Here is a 23,261-nt window from a genome sequence, read left to right as displayed (position 1 = left end):
TAACTTTGGTGATCTCCATAAATCATTTGGAATTACCAAGTAGTTACCCATCTGATAATGACCAAACAATGTTGCTTAACTTTGGTGATCTCCATAAATCATTTGGAATTACCAAGTAGTTACCCATCTGAAAATGACCAAACAATGTTGCTTAACTTTGGTGATTTACATAAATCATTTGGAATTACCAAGTAGTTACCACTCTGATAATGACCAAACAATGTTGCTTAACTTTGGTGATCTCCATAAATCATTTGGAATTACCAAGTAGTTACCCATCTGATAATGACCAAACAATGTTGCTTAACTTTGGTGATCTCCATAAATCATTTGGAATTACCAAGTAGTTGCCCATCTGAAAATGACCAAACAATGTTGCTTAACTTTGGTGATTTACATAAATCATTTGGAATTACCAAGTAGTTACCCATCTGATAATGACCACACAATGTTGCTTAACTTTGGTGATCTCCATAAATCATTTGGAATTACCAAGTAGTTACCCATCTGAAAATGACCAAACAATGTTGCTTAACTTTGGTGATCTCCATAAATCATTTGGAATTACCAAGTAGTTACCCATCTGAAAATGACCAAAAAATGTTGCTTAACTTTGGTGATCTCCATAAATCATTTGGAATTACCAAGTAGTTACCCATCTGAAAATGACCAAACAATGTTGCTTAACTTTGGTGATTTACATAAATCATTTGGAATTACCAAGTAGTTACCCATCTGATAATGACCACACAATGTTGCTTAACTTTGGTGATCTCCATAAATCATTTGGAATTACCAAGTAGTTACCCATCTGATAATGACCAAACAATGTTGCTTAACTTTGGTGATCTCCATAAATCATTTGGAATTACCAAGTAGTTGCCCATCTGAAAATGACCAAACAATGTTGCTTAACTTTGGTGATCTCCATAAATCATTTGGAATTACCAAGTAGTTACCCATCTGAAAATGACCAAAAAATGTTGCTTAACTTTGGTGATCTCCATAAATCATTTGGAATTACCAAGTAGTTACCCATCTGAAAATGACCAAACAATGTTGTTTAACTTTGGTGATTTACATAAATCATTTGGAATTACCAAGTAGTTACCCATCTGATAATGACCAAACAATGTTGCTTAACTTTGGTGATCTCCATAAATCATTTGGAATTACCAAGTAGTTACCCATCTGAAAATGACCAAACAATGTTGCTTAACTTTGGTGATCTCCATAAATCATTTTGAATTACCAAGTAGTTACCCATCTGAAAATGACCAAACAATGTTGCTTAACTTTGGTGATCTCCATAAATCATTTGGAATTACCAAGTAGTTACCCATCTGAAAATGACCAAACAATGTTGCTTAACTTTGGTGATTTACATAAATCATTTGGAATTACCAAGTAGTTACCCATCTGATAATGACCACACAATGTTGCTTAACTTTGGTGATCTCCATAAATCATTTGGAATTACCAAGTAGTTACCCATCTGATAATGACCAAACAATGTTGCTTAACTTTGGTGATCTCCATAAATCATTTGGAATTACCAAGTAGTTGCCCATCTGAAAATGACCAAACAATGTTGCTTAACTTTGGTGATCTCCATAAATCATTTGGAATTACCAAGTAGTTACCCATCTGAAAATGACCAAACAATGTTGCTTAACTTTGGTGATTTACATAAATCATTTGGAATTACCAAGTAGTTACCCATCTGATAATGACCAAACAATGTTGCTTAACTTTGGTGATCTCCATAAATCATTTGGAATTACCAAGTAGTTACCCATCTGAAAATGACCAAACAATGTTGCTTAACTTTGGTGATCTCCATAAATCATTTGGAATTACCAAGTAGTTACCCATCTGATAATGACCAAACAATGTTGCTTAACTTTGGTGATTTATATAAAGCATTTTGTATTTGCATCTACATAGTCACCCATCTGAGAATGGCCGGGACAATGTTGTTTAACTATAGAGATCTATATTTAGCATTTGGTGTTCCCAAGTAGTCACCCATCTGATAATGACCAGGCTCAATGTTGCTTAACTTTGGTGATCTATATAAAGCATTTGGTATTCCAAGTAGTCACCCATCTGAGAATGACAGAGACAATATGGCTTAACTTTGGTGATCTACATGAAGCATTTAACTTGGCCTTTTGGTCAAGATCAAAGTGTAGTATGTGTTCTTCAGATGCTGCACTTCCATTTCTTGTTCTCTTTCGGTGGAGGATCAGTCCTTCATGACTGAGACAATTTTTTTATTTTTGTACCTTTTCTCCACGTTAAAAAACGATCTTGGTGTCTAACTCTGTCCCGTGGGGAGGCATAGTAAATAGGTACATGAAGCATTTAGTGTTTCCAAGTAGTTAGCCTTTCATAATGACCAGGCTCAAGGTTGCTTAACTTTGGTGATCTACAAAAAGCATTTGGTGGCCTCAAGTAGTTACCCATCTAATAATGACCGGGCTCTATGTTGCTTAACTTTGGTGATCTACATAAAGCATTTGGTGTTCCCAAGTAGTCACCCATCTAATAATGACCAAGCTCATTGTTGCTTACCTTTGGTGATCTACATAAAACATTCTGTATTATGAAATATTAACCCATCTAATAATGACCAAGCTCATTGTTGCTTAACTTTGGTGATCTACAAAAAGCATTCTGCATTTCCAAGTAGTCACCTATCTGATAATGACCAAGCTTATTGTTCCTTAATAATGGTGATCTACATAAAGCATTTTGTATTCTCAAAGAGTTACCCATCTGATAATGACCAAGCTCATTGTTGTTTAACTTTGGTTATCTACATACACCATTTTGTATTCCCAAGTAGTCACCCATCTAATAATGAGCAAGCTACATCCAAGGGAGGTCACTCGCATATTATAACAATGATTATATATTATTCAAATAGTATTCGACAATGAAGCTACATCAAAGGGAGGGCACTTGCATATTATAACAATGATTATATATTATTCTAATGGTATTCGACAATGAAGCTACATCAAAGGGAGGGCACTTGCATATTATAACAATGATTATATATTATTCTAATGGTATTCGACAATGAGCTACATCAAAGGGAGGGCACTTGCATATTATAACAATGATTATATATTATTCAAATAGTATTCGACAATGAAGCTACATCAAAGGGAGGGCACTTGCATATTATAACAATGATTATATATTATTCTAATGGTATTCGACAATGAAGCTACATCAAAGGGAGGGCACTTGCATATTATAACAATGATTATATATTATTCAAATAGTATTCGACAATGAAGCTACATCAAAGGGAGGGCACTTGCATATTATAATAATGATTATATATTATTCTAATGGTATTCGACAATGAAGCTACATCAAAGGGAGGGCACTCGCATATTATAACAATGATTGTATATTATTCTAATGGTATTCGATAATGAAGCTACATCAAAGCGAGGTAACTTAGAATTTAAGCAGTCCCATCTTTAGCCCCCCCCTCCTCTCGGTGAACAGAGTTAGAATATCATATTGTTACTAATACTAACAAGAAAATGGCCGTTTGTCTTGTTTTGTTAACATGCCGACTCATTTTTTACCTGATTTTTGAAATTTTACAAATAAGCACCCAGCATGCACTGATTCATGGAATCAGCAGTTCACCGATGTGATTTTTGGAATATGACATCTTGTCTTAATTTAGTACATGCTAAAAATATAAAATGTATCTTTTTTTAATAGAAGATAATGTTCGGTAGGAAATTACACTGTATAATATGGTTACTTGGCCTTTTGGCTAAGATCAAAGTGTAATATCTGTTCTTAGAATTCCAGCAGTCCCATCTTTCGCCCCCCCCCCTCTCGGTAAACAGAGTTAGAATATCATAGTGTTACTAATACTAAAAAGAAAATGGCCGTTTGTTTTGTTTTGTTAACATGCCAACTCATTTTTTACGTGATTTTTGAAATGTTACAAATAAGCAGCCAGCATGCATTGATTCATGGAGTCAGCAGTTCAGCGATGTGATTTTTGGAATATGACATCTTGTCTCAATTTATTACACGATAAAAATATAAAATGCATCTTTTTTTTAATAGAAGATAATGTTCGGTAAGAAATTAGGCTGTATAATACGGTTACTTGGTCTTTTGGCTAAGATCAAAGTGTAGAGTCTGTCTTAGAATTCAAGCAGTCCCATCTTTCGCCCCCCCCCCCCTATGTAATCAAATCTTTCGAAGTTACTCGAATATAAGGAGGAGTTTATGCCTGGGATGTTACCAAATCTAATAACTCACATTTTGTATAATATTAAAATGTGTAAGTATAAGGATGTAAGTGCAACAAACACTGATTAACTCATTATGCCTCCACCACTTTCCCTTCCTACTCGTCTATATGTAATGTTTTGGATTGCAACTTAGACTGTTGCGGGCCAGGATATAAATATCCTAACTCGCTACAAAAGAAAATAATGAAACGAATGGAAAGAAGGAAACAAAACTCAATTGCTGGATAAAATAAACGTGTCGTTTATTTACTGTTGAAGAATGAATGTTTTAGGTGTAACACGTGTTCATATCTGCACGGGTGTCACCATCGTTTGTTGCAGGACTAATGGTATAGAAGGAAAAGAAAATGTGTGTTCATCTCACGTTCGGGTTACCAACGTTTGTTTGCGCATGGCAAGAAAAGAAAATGGAGTAGAGAAACGAGAAATGGCAGTCCGGCATGTAGAAAGAGAAAGAGAGAGAGGGTTGACATCAGTTAAGCTGCATGCCATATTAGTAGTCAGCTACGCGGAGGTGTTCTCTGGCACAAGTTGTGTATAGAGAGAGAGAGAAAGAAAGTCAATCCAGGTTATTGAGAGAGAAAGTGTATAAAGTGTACATACTGTCTGTTAGCTTTTGCCCCACATAGTAGACGGTGGCGTGAGGTGCGTGCGTCCCGAAAGAGCAAAATGGTTCGTCGACCACTCAGCTCAGAAGCCGAATTGAAAAGGGTAGGAAACAGCTTGTCTCTTGCTTTTATAGTTGTTTCCAGTGGTCTTTTGCACATGTGTGGATTTCCTTTGAAAGGGAAGTGACGTTGCCCATGTGTGCGTATGTGTGCGCGTATGTGAGTACATGTGTGTACGTTAGCGTCTGTGTGTGTATACACGTGAATGTGAGTGCATATACGTGAATATATGTATGTGTGTGGACGTGCGCGTATGTTTGTGTGCGCGTATGTATATGAGAAGTAATATAGCTTGAAATGTGAACGCGTGTTTTGTGTAAGACTAGAAAAGGCTCGCGCAAACGATTGAGAAATGCATTGTTTACATTTTAGAATATAGAAACTCGATTCTCGTCGGTAAAAAATTTCAATCACTCATAATTTTATTTTCCCCCCTTCAATTTTTGTGTAAATTTGGGATTCTGCGTTTTGAAATGTGATAATTACTTTGGTACTAATTTTTCGACTCCAAAATTAATATTTAACTCTGGGTTACGAGGGGCGTGCAATAAGTAATGCCCCTGACCCACTTCCCATAGCAGTAGAACAACGAAACTTGGCACAGTTATTAGTCTTTCTCTACATAGGAACCAACCAGAGTTATGCATTTCTCCCATCGTTTGATGCAGCTCTGGAGACCGTTTTTGTAGAACACCCCAGGTTGGTCCTCCGACCACAACATGACTTCAGAAATCAAGGCTGCATCATTTGGGAAACGCTTTCCTTTCAAAAACAACTTCATGGCTAGGAAGAGGTGAAAGTCAGAAGGTGCAAGGTCAGAATAGTAGGGAGGATGGGTGAGGATTTCATAACCACATGCCCGTGCTTCTGATCTGGTGACATGCGAGTTGTGGACCAGAGCGTTGTCCTGCAGGAGGAGGGTACCTTTGCTGATCTTGCCCCGCCTCTTGATTTTGATAGCTTCCCTTAATTTCCTCAAAAGTGAAGCATAATAGGCTTCTGTAATTGTGGTACCCTTTGCCAGGAAATCTGTCAACACTTCTCCGTCCTGGTCCCAGAAGACTGTGAGCATGACCTTGCCAGTGGAGGGCTGCAGCCTTGCCTTCTTTGGAGGTGGTGAGTCCAAGTGCTTCCACTGCATTGACTGGGCTTTGGTCTCTGGATTATAGTGATGCACCCAGGTTTCATCCTGTGTAATCAGTCTTTTGAAAAACTTTGACTCAGCTTCTTAGCACATCTCCAAAAACGGCCAGCTGACCAAGTTAGATTTAATTGCTGGGGGCAAAAATTCGCTATTTTTCGTCCGGAGGCTAGAGCTTTAATATGATTCCAAATTCGTCAATTTTTGTTGGGTCTGTCAAAAGTTTTAGGCGGACATACAAACATACATACACACTAACAGACGTTTGAAATTTATATATATATAGATGGGGAATCATTTTAAGTTAAAATCTATTGTGACATACACATTTTGTATTGAGAAATACACACTTCAAATATGTAAACATTATTTGAAGAGATACCAATTAATGAGACGGCCAGGTAGTTTTTTTTTTACTTTCTTTCCACCTCAGCATTCACCGTTAAAATTGACGACTTGTAAAGGTTTTCAGATATGCTGAAAACGAATATCACATTTTAAATTTGACAAGACAAGTAGTTTTCTGGATATTTATTATCTTTATTATCCAATGTAATCCTTTATGTTTTCACTAGTGGCCATGTTTTTTTTTCTAACTAAAAAGTACTAATGTGCACGCGTATTACAAAATACCCCCTCCTCCTCATGTTAAGAATGGTGAACACTATTGACATTTATTAAGTAATACATTGAAATAAAATGTCTTAATATCCAGAAAACAACTTGTCTGTACCAAATTAAGATATTATATTCGTTTTCAGCATACCTGAAAATTGATAAAAGTCGTCATTTTAAAGGTGAGTAATCAGGTGTGAAGAGAGTAAAAATTTACCGACGGCCATTTTGAATAACTTGTTATTCTTTACCTCATGTCTATATTTAGTGACTTTGCCGATCCTCCACTGCACGAATGGTTTTCACTAAAAAGCTGGTGACAAATTCTGATTGTCCAAAACATTTAATAACAGCTTTATTGATTATCTTCATGGGTACCACTTGTATAGGGACGTGGATGAATAATTAATTAGATAGGTTTGTTGAACAAGAAAAGAGTTCATATGTGTGTGTTGAAGTTATGATCTGTAGTCATGATGGAATATTTGTCTCTTTAAAGTTAGTAGTAGAAGTGTGCATCACGAAAGATTAGAGCCAGCGTTGTAGAAAGGTAAGAGTTCATTTATGTACTGTATTGAAGTCTGGCTGCGGAAATAGCTATGTTTGATTCATTATCTATCCGTCTTTGCCGACCCAGGAGCCAAAAAGCGGCATCTCAGAAGAGTTGACGGGGGTTGGATAATTCAGATCCCCGGGAGTGACGTCAAAGAAAAGTTGGTTAGAAGCCTTAATGCGGATGCCCGGGAATGACATCAAAGAGGTTAAAATGTGGGATGTAGAATCCCTGGAGATTGGGTCAGCAAGATTGACCTACATTTCAAGACAATGCATGTTGGAATGTTGATGTCATCTGGGCCAATAAAAGAGATGGAAGACAACAGAGAGAGAGAGAGAGAGAGAGAGAGAGAGAGAGAGAGAGAAATAGATAGATAGAGAGAGAGAGAGAGAGATAGATAGACAGAGAGAGAGAGATAGAGAGAGAGAGATATAGACAGAGAGAGAGATAGATAGACAGAGAGAGATAGATAGACAGAGAGAGATAGACAGAGAGAGAGAGATAGACAGAGAGAGATAGAGATAGAGAGAGAGATAGATAGACAGAGAGAGAGATAGGCAGAGAGAGAGAGAGAGAGAGAGAGAGAGAGAGAGAGAGAGAGAGAGAGAGAGAGAGAGACTTTTCTCCACTACAAGAACAAACCAACACCAACCCTACCCCGCCCGCTGTCACTAATGTCAAAACTGTCATTCAGAAACCGAAAAGGTTATTTTGAATAAACAAAATATTTTTATTACCAGCTGCCGAGTGCATAAATCGAGACAATGAAACGGTTGATTTTTAGGAATCATATAGACTGAAAAACACTATTTAATGATCTCCTGCAGCAAATATATAACATTGGTTCGTGCCACATGGAAATGTCTTCAGTCTGAGTGCCAGGAAAAAGGAGAAGGAATTTCTGTGGTTTAACTTTTATGCATTTCGTCAGATGTTCTTCTGCTCACCAGTGAAATTGGGCTAGAAAGGAAGTTGATTGCTAGAAATAATCAGCAATGACGTCACAAAACAAAACCTATTCAAAATCTTAAGCTGCCAGTATATGCAACAAGTTATTGCTAATCTTGCTTAACAAGCCATACAGATGTTTCTTCTGTTCAGAATCACCTCCAGACTATTTATCACCAGTGACTGCATAATCAGTTTATTCTTGGAATCCGTTATCTGTCGTCAATAAAATTTAACTTATTTTTTACATGGATGAACTTTGTAATTTAATTTGATGTTAAAAACAAGTAAAAAGTTTTAATTTAATTTTTCTAAAAAATCATATCCGTGCTTAAAATTAAGATTTTTAATAGTTTTATTCAGTTCTTGATTTTCTTTGATTTAATTTAATTGCATTTTTTTTGTTTTGTTGTTGCAATTATTATAGAACGAATATAAATAAAATAAAAAACAGTTTTTTTTACAAGGAATCCTGTCTGTGAAACACATTTTTGATTTCAACCTGGTCATCTTCCAATCCAATGTCAACAAATACTTGTTATGAACCATGAACTACTTCAAAATTAATACCATTGATCAGTACTTTCATAGTGTTCCTCATCTTTTGGCTAGCAACTCTAACCTGTCATATTAATCCTTATCCTGGCTTTGATAGGTGTTGACAAAAAGGGTTTTCCATTCTTTCTCCTGTGTCTGGCATCAGGCAAAATTTCCATGGACAGAGCTTATTTGCAAGGCCTTCTCGTCTGTCGAACACATTCCTGTGGGACTGCTTCCCTGCTAATAACAATTTGGTCGTCTTCAACTTTTTATCTTCCATTGTCTTAACGAGTTAACAAAAATTAATTAATTTTGTATGGATGAATGTTCGTTGTCTTTCCTGTGATATTGCTTTTCTTGCTCTTACAGCATCCTTTCTCTTGAACCCATGTTCACCTTGACATCCTAAACAGTTCAAACAAAGGGCACAAGACATATATATATATATATATATATATATATATATATATATATATATATATATATATATTAATACGATAACATATGTGTTATTTTGTGTATCATGCTTACATCTTCTTTTCTTCCAAGTGACTGTCGTTTAATTGTTATGACCTTCCATTTCTTGTAATAAATAATTTTACCAAGAATTCTTCATAAGTTTTGGTTTTGGTTTCGATTGTAGCTGATGGCACTCAAATCATCTATTTTCTATAAATAATTTTACCAAGAATTCTCCATAAGTTTTGGTTTCGGTTATAGCTGAAGGAACTCAAATCATATAGATATACACATATATTTTTTTTTTTCATAAGTTTTGGTTTCAGTTCAAGCTGATGCACCCAAGTCATATAGATATATTTGTTTTATTTTTGAAATCACAACTTTATAATCTATAAAAATCGATAGAAAATTGACTCTATAATAATATATACGAAATCTACATGAATTAAAATATATTTAAGTGTATTTTATGACCGGGCTATACCGAGCGTCCCTGCTAGCTTAGGTAAATACTTTTGCAGTTCTAACAAAAGAACTACAATAACATCAGAGCGTATCTATTTATGCTGAATATCCACAGAATGCCAACACCAATATATTACATATGAAAGAGTCCGCAGTGGAATTTCCACAGATCATGCTAGTATATATATATATATATATATATATATATATATATATATATATATATATATATACTAGCAAAAGTAACCGTCGTTGACTGGGTTCAAAAATAGCCTACAGAAAATGGACGCTGATTTATGAAAGTATGATAGGTTATGAAAAGGAAGCGTTGTAAAGAGATAGCTTCGAATTTGAAGTATCAAAACCAAAGTAAAATATGATGAAAGTAAAAATAAAATAGATAAACCCCATAATTTATTTATACCATACCTGTTCACACTGAAACACTTATCACAATATTCTGTGGATTTATATTAAAAAACCTTGGTAAACTTTGTGACATATTTCCATTCTACGGAGATCAGGCGCGAACGAACACCCCATAATTTTATTATACCGTATTTCTTAAAACTAAAAAATAATTATCAAAGTATATTTACGCAGATAGATATGAAAAGTCTTTATTAAAGCTTGTGCCTATTTCCATTCTATGGAGGCCAGGCGCGAACGCAGACACCACAATTTTATTATACCATCCCTATTTAAGTTAAAACATACTTATCAAAGTATTCTTATGTACATCTATATCAAAAACACTTGTAAACGTTCTTTTTAATTTTTTTATTTCCATACTTTGTGGAGCAGGCGCGAACGCAGACCCCACGATTTTAATGACTCACGGTTCTGCCAGACAAACACACCCATTCCTGTGTCTCGATACACCTTCTATCATTAAATGTAATCAGTTTTTTTTTTAAATACTCAACCATATAGGAGCCTATTCGTGACCACACACACACACACACACACACACACACACACACACACACACACACACACACACACACACAGGCATTCAGCTTTATATATATATATATATATATATATACATATATATATATATATATATATATATATATATATATATATATAAATATATATATATATATATATATATATATAGATATTATATATAAATGTATATATATATATATATTTATATTATATATATATATATATATATATATATATATATATATACTAGCAGGGGTGCCCGGCGTTGCTCGGGTGTTTGGAGGTGTATGCTGTGCAAAAAAAGCAAAAAAACAAAAAAAAATGGTTAATTTTTTAAAACTTTGACCCCTATTATAACCCCTTAAAATTTATTGTTTCGGGCTCAAATCACTTTATTAAGTTAGATCCATGTTCAAGGAACCTAAATCTAAAATTTCAAGTGTCTAGACCCAAAATTGTCGGAGGAGTTTGGTAGAGTTCTTAAAGATCAAATCGTTGAAATTTGACCCCTTAACAGCCAAATTTCTGGCTGACACCGGTCACATCGATTTTCCCAAATCTCAGTACCCGGTATTTCAAATTTCGAGTCTATAGACTAAAAATTGACAGAGTTATTGCGTAGGGAAATGTACACAGACAGACAGACACACAGACACACAGACACACAGACAGACAGACAGACAGACAGACACGTTCACTTTTATAGATATATAGATAACTACTTCATTTACTCACATAAAATTAATATACGAAAGTATAGATTTATGCGTAAACTTTAAGTATTTACTTCAAAAGTGCTCAATACGTAGGTAGAGCTAGTTAGTAATTTATAAAATATATATGGCGATTAAGCTACAGTGAATATTCGGCGTTTCATCCCCTCTAGGATTCCTTAGTGGTTTATTTTCAAAGAGCCTTTTTAAAGAGTTGTCGGCTTGCAAATCAGTAAGAGCTACCTGCAGTTCTTCAGCAGCTGTTTCAATGTCACATGCGAAAGGTGAGCTGAGCAAATCAAACTGTCCTTCAATTGCCTTGAAATCAGCAAATCTTCTAATAAATTCCTCTTTTAGAGCCATCAAGTGGGAACTGTATTTGTCTGATTGTGTAACAGCTCGTGTTTCAACAGAGGAAAATGAACAAAGTTTTTCTCTTTAAGCTGCTTGGCAAAAAGTTTAAGTTTCAATTGAAACGCTTTTACATCCACATACAATTCATGAGCAAACACACCTTTGCCTTGTAGTTTTTTATTTAACTCATTCAGCTTTTGCAATATGTCTACAGCAAATGAAAAATCACAAACCCATTCGTCACACTCCATTTCTTTTAAAAAGTCTCCAAGAAATTTCTTTCATATTAAAAAAACATGACAGCCTCTGCTTTAACGTCCCACATTCTCTTCAATACTTCCCCCATACTTAACCATCGGATATTTGTGTGATACAGCACATCAGTAAAATCTGCCTTGATGTCTTCTAAGAAACATTGGAACTGCTTGTGTTTCGGTCCTCATGCTCTTAAGTTCACTGCACGCACCACTGGATCTATAACATGTTTGAGTTTCAAAGATGATTTACAGAGGCTTTCTTGATGTATGATGCAGTAAAAAGACAACACACTGTGCGATGGAAAATCTTCTTTGATTTTTTTTATTCATCAAGATCACAAAGGCCACAGTGTTTGCCTCTGAGTGAAGGAACACCATCAGTTGTAATACTTGCCAGTTTATCCAGGCTTAACCTAGACCTGATTAGACTGCTAATGATACTGTTGTATAAATCTTTTCCAGTGACTGTGTCTTTGAGAGACTCCATGGATAGCAATTCTTCTGTAATTTCAAAGTTTTTGTCAATTCCTCTGATGTAAATTAGACCTGAGCAGTGTCCTGAATGTCAGTGGTCTCATCTAAAACAATAAAAAGCCCCACAGAAAACTAACACTGGCTGTTATCCATTGTAATGGCATCTATGCGATGAACAATCATTCTTCTTGATAGAAGTATAGCTTCTACTTTTGATATAACTTCAGGACATACTACATCGACAGCATTAACCATGCAATCTTTTATAAATTCTGCTTCTACAAAGGATTATTTGCCTTTGTAAAGATGAAACTTTGCAGCACAGTTTGCTGTTGCCTCAAACGTTTTATTAGATCAGTTGCCTTCTTTTGCAGTTCTTGCTTTGATAAATTGCTTCCAAACTTGGTGTGCTTGGTTTGAAAGTGCCGTTTCAAATTGTATTCTTTGAATCATGACAAATCAAACATAACTTCAACAATAGTAAAGAAATACCTTTCAGTCCACTCTTTATTAAACACTCTGCATTCGTCTTCAATTTTTTGCTAAAGATGGCTTCGATTCGGTCATTTTGGATAAACAGGGGTGGACTGACAGTATTACGGGCCCTCGGACCGAAAATGCAATGGGTCCCCTTCCAAATTTTTTACAGTTAAATGCCACATATCGAGGCTGTGCAGCAAGTGATCTCAGCATATTCGCTTAAATAAGAAAAAAAACTTTAGCTTAAGAATAGTGTCAGAACGATTCCTAATTTTTTTTGATTACAATAGTTCTCATGCAAAAAATTTCACTTAATTTGATCAAGTAGTTTTTTTTTCCACAACTGAAAACCAATTTCTTAAGAGGACGATTTATTTATCGTAGAAGCGGCCATATTTGAAGTAAAAGGTGAAGTAAAGGTGAAGTAAAGGTGAAGTAAAGGTCAGGTAATCAACATTTTGGAGGCCAAATTTCGCGAATTTAGTCGTTTTACATTTCCAGCACCAGAAAAATAGAAATTTGTTTTTAAAATTTCTATTTTTTTCCTTTTTACTTAAAAAACATAACTTGAAATTTATTTCTATGCAGAAAAAATATATAAATACCCCACCCCACCTACAGTTTCATGAGAAAATATATTGGACGTACAAGTCATATTTAGGCCGGGACGCTATGGAACTCAACGCCCAAGAAGTACCGATTTTTCGAAGATGAATAACTTATATATATATATATATATATATATAATGTGTGTGTGTGTGTAGGCGCCTGTAAAATTTAAAATTTTAGATACTATTTCAATCAAGATATTTTGAACAAGTAAATACTAAACAAAATATTTGACAAAATGGAACAATATTGATTAATTGCTTAAAAAACATGTTTTGCTTGAATTCGCATAAAACCTCTTATTGACATTCTAAAAACTTTGACTTACGAAATTACATAATACGAATTTGAATTCACTGAATTTTTTGTAACAAATGAGCATGATAATAGATAATTAGTCAATATTTTAACTTACTCAAATGCTTGGCAATGGCAACATGAATTTATAAGATGTCCTTTGGAAATTCTAAATATATGAAAAGTTTAGTGTCTTTTGGGAGTGACGGGGATGGGAGAGAGAGAATTCGCTAAGATTTGACCGGTTGGTTGGGCCATCGGTACCTCAGACCACAGGCGCCAGATTTTATAGTCACCAGAATATTTTTAGAATATTAAAATAATTTATTGCCTGTTTTCGCCCAGGCAAAGTTTTTGGGCATGGCGAAAATCAAAAAGGATCCGATAAAGCTGTGTCTTTCAGTCTAGCAGGGAACCAAGTGTGACCTTACCAGTCCATAAAACATATTTAGATTGTTAAGGAGGATACTTTTTCATCTCCAAATTTTCATTTTTGCAAGGACCTGCCCGTACTTGTGTTTCAATATTCAGTACTTGGAGGGCCACATGAATTCCTTTGGCAGGCGGCGACCCACGGGCGTAGTTTGCCCACCCCTAGTCTATCATATAATGCTTACTTATTTCAACTTATTAAACGAATTTTAGATTAACATTAGAGAATATAATTCTACTTTTGCATTATATTATCATGATAGAAATTTGTAAATACAACACAACATCTAATATTCATACCCTTTCCATTTGCTTTTTATGAAATTCATTATTAAAAATATTGTTTTATTTATTTTAGATTTATTTGTTTAATTTTTTTTTTTTACTAATATTTATCATGTCCAAATATTACAATTAGGCAAATTAATAGTATATTACGGGTTACTTCTAGTCCATATAATAATCAATTAATCAATTACAAATAATTAAAGATTATAGTTATTTGCACTTTATCAGTTTTAAATTAAACGCTACATTATGTAAAATGGATATGTCCTAAGGTGGTTTCAAGAAGAATATTTTGTCACCAGATTTGTAGAACCTTGTCGAGTGATTTTCTTTCCTTGCTGTTGTCTTGGTTGCATTTGGTAAAATCTTGTCAAATACGGATCTGATTTTTCGTGCGAACATTAGTTCAGCTGGTGACAAACCAGCATTCGTGTTTGAGTTAGGAGTGATCTTGTATAAAGAAAAAAGATTTTCAAGGCTCTTCTCATCAGTGTTTCCTTAAAGCTCTTTTGAACGTGTCAACAAATCTCTCTGCAAGACCGTTTGACCTTGGATGGTATATTGCAGTTGTTAATGTTCAATGGATAGGGCCTTGCAGAATTCTTCAAAACTCTTCACTGGTAAATTGGGTGCAGTTGTCACTGAAAATAGTTTTAGGTACTCCAAAACGACTGAAGAGATGTCTTAATGCATCTAGAGTACTAGTCGATGTCGGATGTTTACACTTAAGCACTTCCGGCCATTTTGTAAAGCTGTCGACAACCACTAAAAAGTAATATCCATTCAACAGACCTGCATAGTCAATGTGTAACCGCATCCATGGTGCACCCGTCTTCGGCCACGGTTGTATCTGTACAGGTGGTGCCTTTGCTGCTAGCTGATACCCTCGACACTCTCTTACCATTTTTTCAATGTCCCAGTCCATATTAAGCCAATATGTATATCCACACATCAAGGCCTACATTCTGGACATTCCTGGATGACCAATATGGAATTCTTTTAGCATTCTCTTTTGCAGTGTGGTCGGTATGACGACTCTGTCTGTATACAATAAAGTCTGTGAGCAAATCGAAAATGGCGAAATGTTTTAGTCTTTCTTTGACTTGTCATTTAGCTGCACCTGGTTTTTCATTTTTACAATGAATTCATCTGTTTCTGCTGCCTTATTGATGTCATCCAGAGTCATTGGTAGCTCTCTAATCATGTTGCACAGCAGTCCGGGGAGTTCTTTTTTCTCTCTTAATGCAGCTATCAATGTAGTCCTCTAGAGGTTCTGCACACTTTCGAATCAATCTGGATAGTCCATCTGCATGTTCGATATTTTTGGATGAAATGTACTCCATTTTAAAATTATAATTCAACAGAATTATGCTCCATTGTTGAAGTCTGTTTGCAGTGTGAGTGGGTATGCCTTTTCTAGATCCAAAAATAGTCAACAAGGGCTTGTGGTCAGTCTGCAACGTAAAAATCCTGCCATGAATAAATCTATGGAATTTTCTAATTGCATAAATTATTGCTAAACTTTCTTTTTCAATTTGAGAATAGTTTCTCTCTGCAGGCAAAAGTGATCTGGAAGCATGAACTTCATTGATCCGTCTTCCAGTTTATGGAGAAGTACTGCTCCTATACCATAATCACTTGCATCTGACACCACAATCAATTCCTTCTGTGGATCGAAGTTTGCCAGTGCTAAATCAGATACCAGACCTTTCTTAATCTCTTCAAATGCGCTTTGGCACTCCTTTGACCAAATCCACTTTCGTCCTTTTTTTAATAATTTGTTCAATAGTGCTCTCAACTTATGCATTTTGGGGATATAGATAGCATAATATTGTGCTAAACCCCAAAAAGATTGTAACTGAGCAACATTGCTAGGTGCTGGCATCCTCTCAATGGCTTCTGTTCTCTGAGGATCTGGTCTTCTGCCTTGGCTGTCAATCATTTCACCGAGATATTTTATCTGTTTAAAAAAAAAAATTCACATTTTTCGGCACTCAATTTGAAACCAAATTCCTCAATTCTTTGGAAAACTGTTTTGATGTTCTCATTATGTTCCTGCACATTTCTACTCTTTACAAGAATGTCATCCAAATATGCGGTTACAAAATCTAAATCGGCAAGCATTGTGTCCATTATTTACTGAAATAACGCTGGACCTACTTTCAAACCAAAAGGGAGCCTTTTGAGTCTGAAGAGTCCTAAATATGTATTGATACACAAATACTTCGAACATTCTTCACTGACTTTTACCTGAACATAAGCCTCAGATAAATCAATTTTGGAGAAAATTTTCCCTCCATTCAGCTTTGTAAAAATGTCTCCAGGGGATGGGAGTGGATAACTATGATCCATAAGACAGTCATTGAGGCCTGTAGAAAAATCGGCACATACCCGAATCCTCTTATTTTTCTTTTTAACATATATCGTGGGGATTACCCACTTCGAATAGTCAACTTTTTCAACTTCATTTTCCTGCAGTCTCTGCAGTTCAATTTCAATATCTTCTTTTGAAGAAAAAGGCACGTTTTTTTTTGGCTTAAAAACAGGTTACACATTTTGCTTTAGTTTAAAATTCATATCGGTCTTAGTACTAACCTCTCAGAAAAACCCTGGTGAATTTACTTTTCAAAACCATAAGTAAATCTTCATTTTGTTTGGAATTTTTCTTTTCAGCTACACGCACACTGTTACAAAATGAATTTATGGGTAGCTCCCATAAATCAAACAAAACGATCCAATCAATTTCGAAAAGGCAAGAATTTATACCTGGAACAACTAACACTTTTGCAGAAAAACGTTTTTAATCCAAGGGATACACTGCAATTAAATTCTCCCATGAATTTTAATCTCTTGTCGGATACTCCTTTGGCAATTTTAAATGTTTTTTCTAGTTTTGGACACCCAATCCTCTTCCAGGTGACTTCGTCAATAATTGAAATATTGCTACCTGTATCCAAAAGTAGTTTCACTATGTGACCATTTGTTTTGGTATTGACAAATTTTCTTTTACTTCCTTGTCTCACTTCTTCTTTTGACAACATCACATTTACTTTCGACTTAAATTTTTGTCTTTGTTTATTTTGTTTAGTTTGCCACTGGGAAGCTCGATATCCGACTATACCACATATGGCACAAAATTGGTCTTTAAAAGGACAATTTTTTCTTAAGTGCGAACCTGCACAGCTATACTTTCTGCCGAAAAAATCTAGATGCGCCATCTTCGGATTTTGTGACAACAGTTTCACATAATAGACGATTCTCTGTAGTTTGCTGAATGACGAGTGATTTAAAACGTTCTTGCTAAATCAACATCCGTTTCTGAAATACAATTTAAGTTTTTGCTGAGCGATCAAGCTTTTAGTTAACATTTCCGAAGACATTTTTTTTTAAACGCACAAATACAAAGTCGATTGATTGAGATTGTCGGACTGACTTCCTCATCTTGGTTGTTATTGTCACAACGTTTCGGCCGTTTTGCCCTCCGGCCTTCGTCAGGTGTTTTGTATCGAACTGGGAAACGTTGTGACAATAACAACCAAGATGAGGAAGTCAGTCCAACAATCTCAATCAATGAAAACACCTCATCTCAAAAATACAGACAATTAAACACAAAGTCAACATATACAAAATTTTGTTCCAAAAATGTTCGAAGAGAAAACAAAATTCACCATACAAAATATCAATAGTTTACAAATTTTCAGAGATCCTTTTCGTCTTTTTCAAATACACGTAAACTTCTTTTAAGAATTTCTTTATGACAGAAAAACACTTTCCACAGTACAATTCGTTTTATCGTATTAATCAAAACAACACCTCCGAATTACTTTTCAACTCGAGACGATATGACGTCAACTTTTTCAGAAAGTTCAAAGAAAAACGTCAATAAAAATATAAAAATTCTTTGTACTTGCGTGAATACGTGTCTTTCACTTTCTAAGAAGTATTTCCTTAATTAGATATAAACTCTTTGAGAATTTTCTTTTCAAATTTCGCGCTCACCACGTACGCACTTTTTTTCCTTTTTTTCTTTTACTGAGTTCGCATTTCGTCACCAATTTGATATGTCCTAAGGTGGCCTATTATACAGACAATCAAAGATAAAGTATTCCATGAAAGGAATAAATAAATATACACTGTGGTTTGAATACTGAAAGAGGAGTTTATTTACGTATTTACATAGAGACAAATACAGCGTGTTAATGTTCAGGGGGAAGTCTCCGTTTTTTCACAAGGGTCCGATGAAAACCGGTGACTCGGTTCCTTATATAGAATGTTCTGGGTTGGTTACCTATCTCCACATAACAAAAATATATCATCATATTGTCTTTTCTAATTTATTCTAATATATTTTTTATTAGAACTTGCTATAACTACTTTATTACATTTAATTAATTCATTTTGATTATTGTGATTTACTATTTCCAGTTTATTTAACTTTATATGCTAATAATATACTTTATTTGATATATTAATCTCTACAAATAAAAATTAAATTTTCCATGCTTTGTTAGTTTAATTTAACTTAATCTATGTTTCTAATCAGATATTAGTCGAAACAATATATACTTATATCTATGTAAACAGTTTTGAATTACTTCCTGACGTTTATTAAGAAGGTTTACTTTAGATATTATTATGTGATAAGATTCTAGATTGCAAAGGTTACATCATTCAGGCTTATGTTGATTGTATTTACTAGCACTTCAATTTACGACCATTTCAATTTGTATTCAATTTTATTTATTCTTAATTCCCTAATGCAATTTGCGAATGATATTTTTTTCTTATTATTAGCTGCTAGTATTTTAAAGGATGCTGTATGGTTATTAAATCGATCTTTAAAACTACATTCTGTGACCCAAATACTGGTTCTATTATTCTCTATTACTTAACATTTGTATTCTATATTGGAAATGAGACATTTATCCTCTAACGGACATTCATCAATATACCTACAGTTGCAAAGTGAATTCCCTCCAAGGTTTTGATTATTTAATAAACCTCCTTCATTCGCCTCTTTGTCTATTTTTACACTGTTAGGACTTATTATGATTTTCACTAAGTTAGTGGTAGTTGAAAAAGATAAGTTAACATTATTTTGGTTTATGATTTTACTTAGATTGTTCCTTTAGGAAAATGTTTATCAATAATTTGAAAAATTCCTTTGGCAAATTATTTTTTATGTGTGCATTGATTGATATAATAATTAAATGAATGATTTTATGCTATGAAACAGATACTGCCAAGAAGTGTAAATACCAACTGAATTAAAGGAATACGTTGAAAAATGGTCAACATCATGAAATTTGGTATATGAACTTTTGTCGTTTATTCATTATATATATACTTTTACTTACCCAAAAAATGACACACTCAACTGTATGGGACTACAGTATAATTAATAGACAACTTTATAGCCACATCCTAAGTGGGGAGTTGTGTAGCGAGACGTTCGTTCACATTACATTTAAAATTAAGTATGGGTATACAATTGGTGAAACAGGGAGCAAGGAGGGAAAATGATTCAAGGAAAGAAGCTATTGCGGTAGAACGTTTAATATTCATTGTGATTCCATGCGATTGATCTCCCCTGAAAACTCTCCCAGACGATGAGATGGCTTCTAGCTGAAAGTCGTGTGGCCGCCATTATTGTTTTTACCTTGTAGGTTGGAGAGGAGTATGAAAAAGGCATTCTCTCCTCCTTATCTGTTATCGAAGTCCATCATTTAAGTGTTTATATTATTGTACATATTACCGGTCTTTTATTTTTCTATGGACATTCATCATCATCATCATCATCATCATCATCATTCATATTATTAGGTCTTGTACTGAAGTGTCTTTTTTCCCCTTGATAAATAGTGACCCATTACTAAAAAAAAACAAACTCCAAAACATTTGAGTGAATAAATACAAAAAAATATTTAAATAAGAATTTCTGCTTGAGTGAACACAATCATTTATGTATACTAATCTACATAAAATTAACTTCTGCATCAAATAAATCTTTATAATGAATATGTATTCATGGTTGACCTACCAACAGAAAATAACACAAAAGTATAGCCCAAGCTGCTGATCTTATTAAACTCCAGCGACTACATTTTGAGTAGGGCCGTGTTATTTATAGACTGTAGGCAGGTCATATTTCAATTCCGAATATGCAGTAAGGAATCATAGTGTTATTACAACTTAATCTGTTAATATTTCAATATGAGCCATGCAAGGAGGAGGAAAACGCCAGTGACCTAATTTATGAATACAATGAATCCAATGATAAGGCGCGCTTGCTTACCTAATAAGAACAATAAGGTTTTCGACTTTTTAATGTATTCGGGTTTCGCAATACCACCATCGGTCGACCTGCCTTTCAAACAGCTTTCAAATGATGGAAAAGAAATAAATATTTCCCGCTCCAAAAAAATGGATTCTCAATTTTTTAAGCAACAAGACGTGAGATCTGGCAATTACATCGACTTTTTACTGAAGATGACATCCTTACGAGACAAACAACAGCCGAATGTTTTTAGGTAAGTTTGTTTATTTGTTCAATATAAACCGTTTGGTTATTTAATTTTTTATCCAATAAGGACAACTAAAATATTTCCTTTTTTAGTCAATAGAGTGAATCGGAATATGCCATTCTTTGTCTAAACGGGACCATTAGAATATTCCACTATTAGTTCAATAAGGACCATTGAAACATTCCACTGTTTGTTTAAATATTGACTCTTTGTTATTTCATACTTTTCAGAAGGAACCATTAGAATATTTCGTTGTGTGTTTAGTAGGTCCATTGGAATATTCCATAGTTTGTTCAATAGGGACCATTGGAATATTCCATAGTTTGTTCAATAAGGACCACTGGAATATTCTATAGTTTGTTCAATAGGGACCATTGGAATATTCTACTTTTTGTTGAATAGGGCTATTATGTTGTAAGCCATTTTTGGTTTTAGAAGAGAAAAGAAATGTTTAAGACGGGGAGGGGGGATGACACACGGAATACGGACCGTGCTGAAATAGTAACGTTATTATTTAGAAGAAGTCAGTGCTGGGAGTGGCTGAAACAGTTTACGATTTAAACATTACTTGATTTCATGTATATTTTTAACAGACATGATTACATAGTTATTATTTTCATAAGTGGAGGGCGATTAATGTGGGTTAAATTATGAAAAATGATTGTCTAAATTAGTAACATATCCAAGAATTATGAAAAATGATGAAATGTGAGTTAATTGATTGGTGTTTTCTTTAATGAAATAATCAACCCAGACAATATATCAAAGTTCTTATTTTCGGAAGGGGGGATGATAATAGGGGTTAAAATTATGTAAACTTATTGTCGAAATTAGTAACATATCCAAATTATGAAAAATGAAGAAATGCGAGTTGATGGGTGTGTTTGTAATGAAATAATCAACACAGACAATATATCAAAATTATTATTTTCATAAGGGGTGGCCATAATGTGAGTTAAAATTATAAATTAAAAGATTGTCGAAATATTAACATATCCAAGAATTATGGAACATGATGAAATGTGAGTTAATTGATTGGTATGTTTGTAATGAAATAATCAACCCAGATAATATATCAAAGTTATTATTTTCGGGGGTGATAATGTGGGTTAAAATTATGAAAAATGATTGTCGAAATTGGTAACATATCGAAGAATTATGAAAAATGATGAAATGTAAGTTGATTTGTTTGTGTGTTTGTAATGAAATGATAAAGCCATACAATATATCAAAAGTATTATTTTCGTTGGGAGGGGGCTATAATGTGGGGTTCAATTATAAAAATGATTCTCGAAATTAGTAACATATCTAAGAATTATGAAAATGATGAAATGTGAATTAATCAATTGGTATGTTTGTAATGAAATAATCAGCCCAGACAATATATTAAAGTTATGATTTTAGTAAGTGGTAAGGCAATAACGTGGGTTATGAATATCCAAAATGATTTCCGAAATTAGTAACATATCCAAGAATTATGAAAAATTATGAAATGTGAATAAATCGATTGGTGTGTTTTCAATGAAAGAAATAACCCAGATAATATATCAAAGTTTTTAATTTTGTAAAGGGGAGGCGCGATAATTTGGGGTAAAATGATGAAAAATGATTGTCGAAATAAGTAACATTTTTAGGAATTATGAAAAATGATGAAATGTGAGTTAATTGATTGGTGTTTTTTTAATGAAATAATCGGCCCAGAATATATATCAAAGTTATTATTTTTGTAAGGGGGAGGGGCTATAATGTGGGTTAAAATTATGAAAAATCATTGTTGAAATTAGTTACATATTCAAGAATTATGCAAAATGATGAAATGTGCGTTAATTGATTTGTGTGTTTGTAATGAAATAATAAACCCAGATAATACACCAAAGTTATTATTTTCATAAACAGAGGGGCCTAATGTGGGTAAAAATTATAAAGAATGATTGTCGAAATTAGTAACATATCCAAGAATTATAAAAAATGAAGAAATGTGAGTTGATTGATTGGTGTGTTTGTAATGAATTAATCGACCCAAACAATAAATAAAAGTTATTATTTTTGTAATGTTGATTAAAATTATGAAAAATGATTGTCGAGCTTAGTAGTATATCTAGGAATTATGAAAAATTATGAAATTTGATTTAATTGATTGATGTGCTTGTAATGAAATAATCAGCCCAGACAATACACCAAAG

General features: G+C 34.0%; 1 protein-coding gene across 2 annotated transcripts in view; it reads left to right on the top strand.

Annotated features, from left to right (window-relative positions):
* Nucleotides 1-20,556: 20,556 nt before the first annotated feature.
* The window catches only part of LOC145303545 (acyl-coenzyme A thioesterase 8-like), a 51,344-nt gene continuing 48,639 nt past the window's right edge, over nt 20,557-23,261 (top strand). Inside the window, exon 1 of one of the 2 annotated variants that reach the window (XM_080145017.1) lies at nt 20,557-21,084. In XM_080145017.1, coding sequence (XP_080001143.1) covers nt 20,810-21,084 — 275 coding nt within the window. In that variant the 5' untranslated portion in view covers nt 20,557-20,809. The remainder of the gene's footprint in view (nt 21,085-23,261) is intronic. The other variant, XM_080145016.1, reaches the window with a different exon arrangement.

The sequence above is a fragment of the Euprymna scolopes genome, chromosome 19 (genome assembly GCF_053919585.1).
Source record: "Euprymna scolopes isolate OS-2025 chromosome 19, ASM5391958v1, whole genome shotgun sequence".
NCBI classification, from domain to species: Eukaryota; Metazoa; Mollusca; class Cephalopoda; order Sepiida; family Sepiolidae; genus Euprymna; species Euprymna scolopes.
This window is presented reverse-complemented; position numbering and strand designations above follow the sequence as displayed.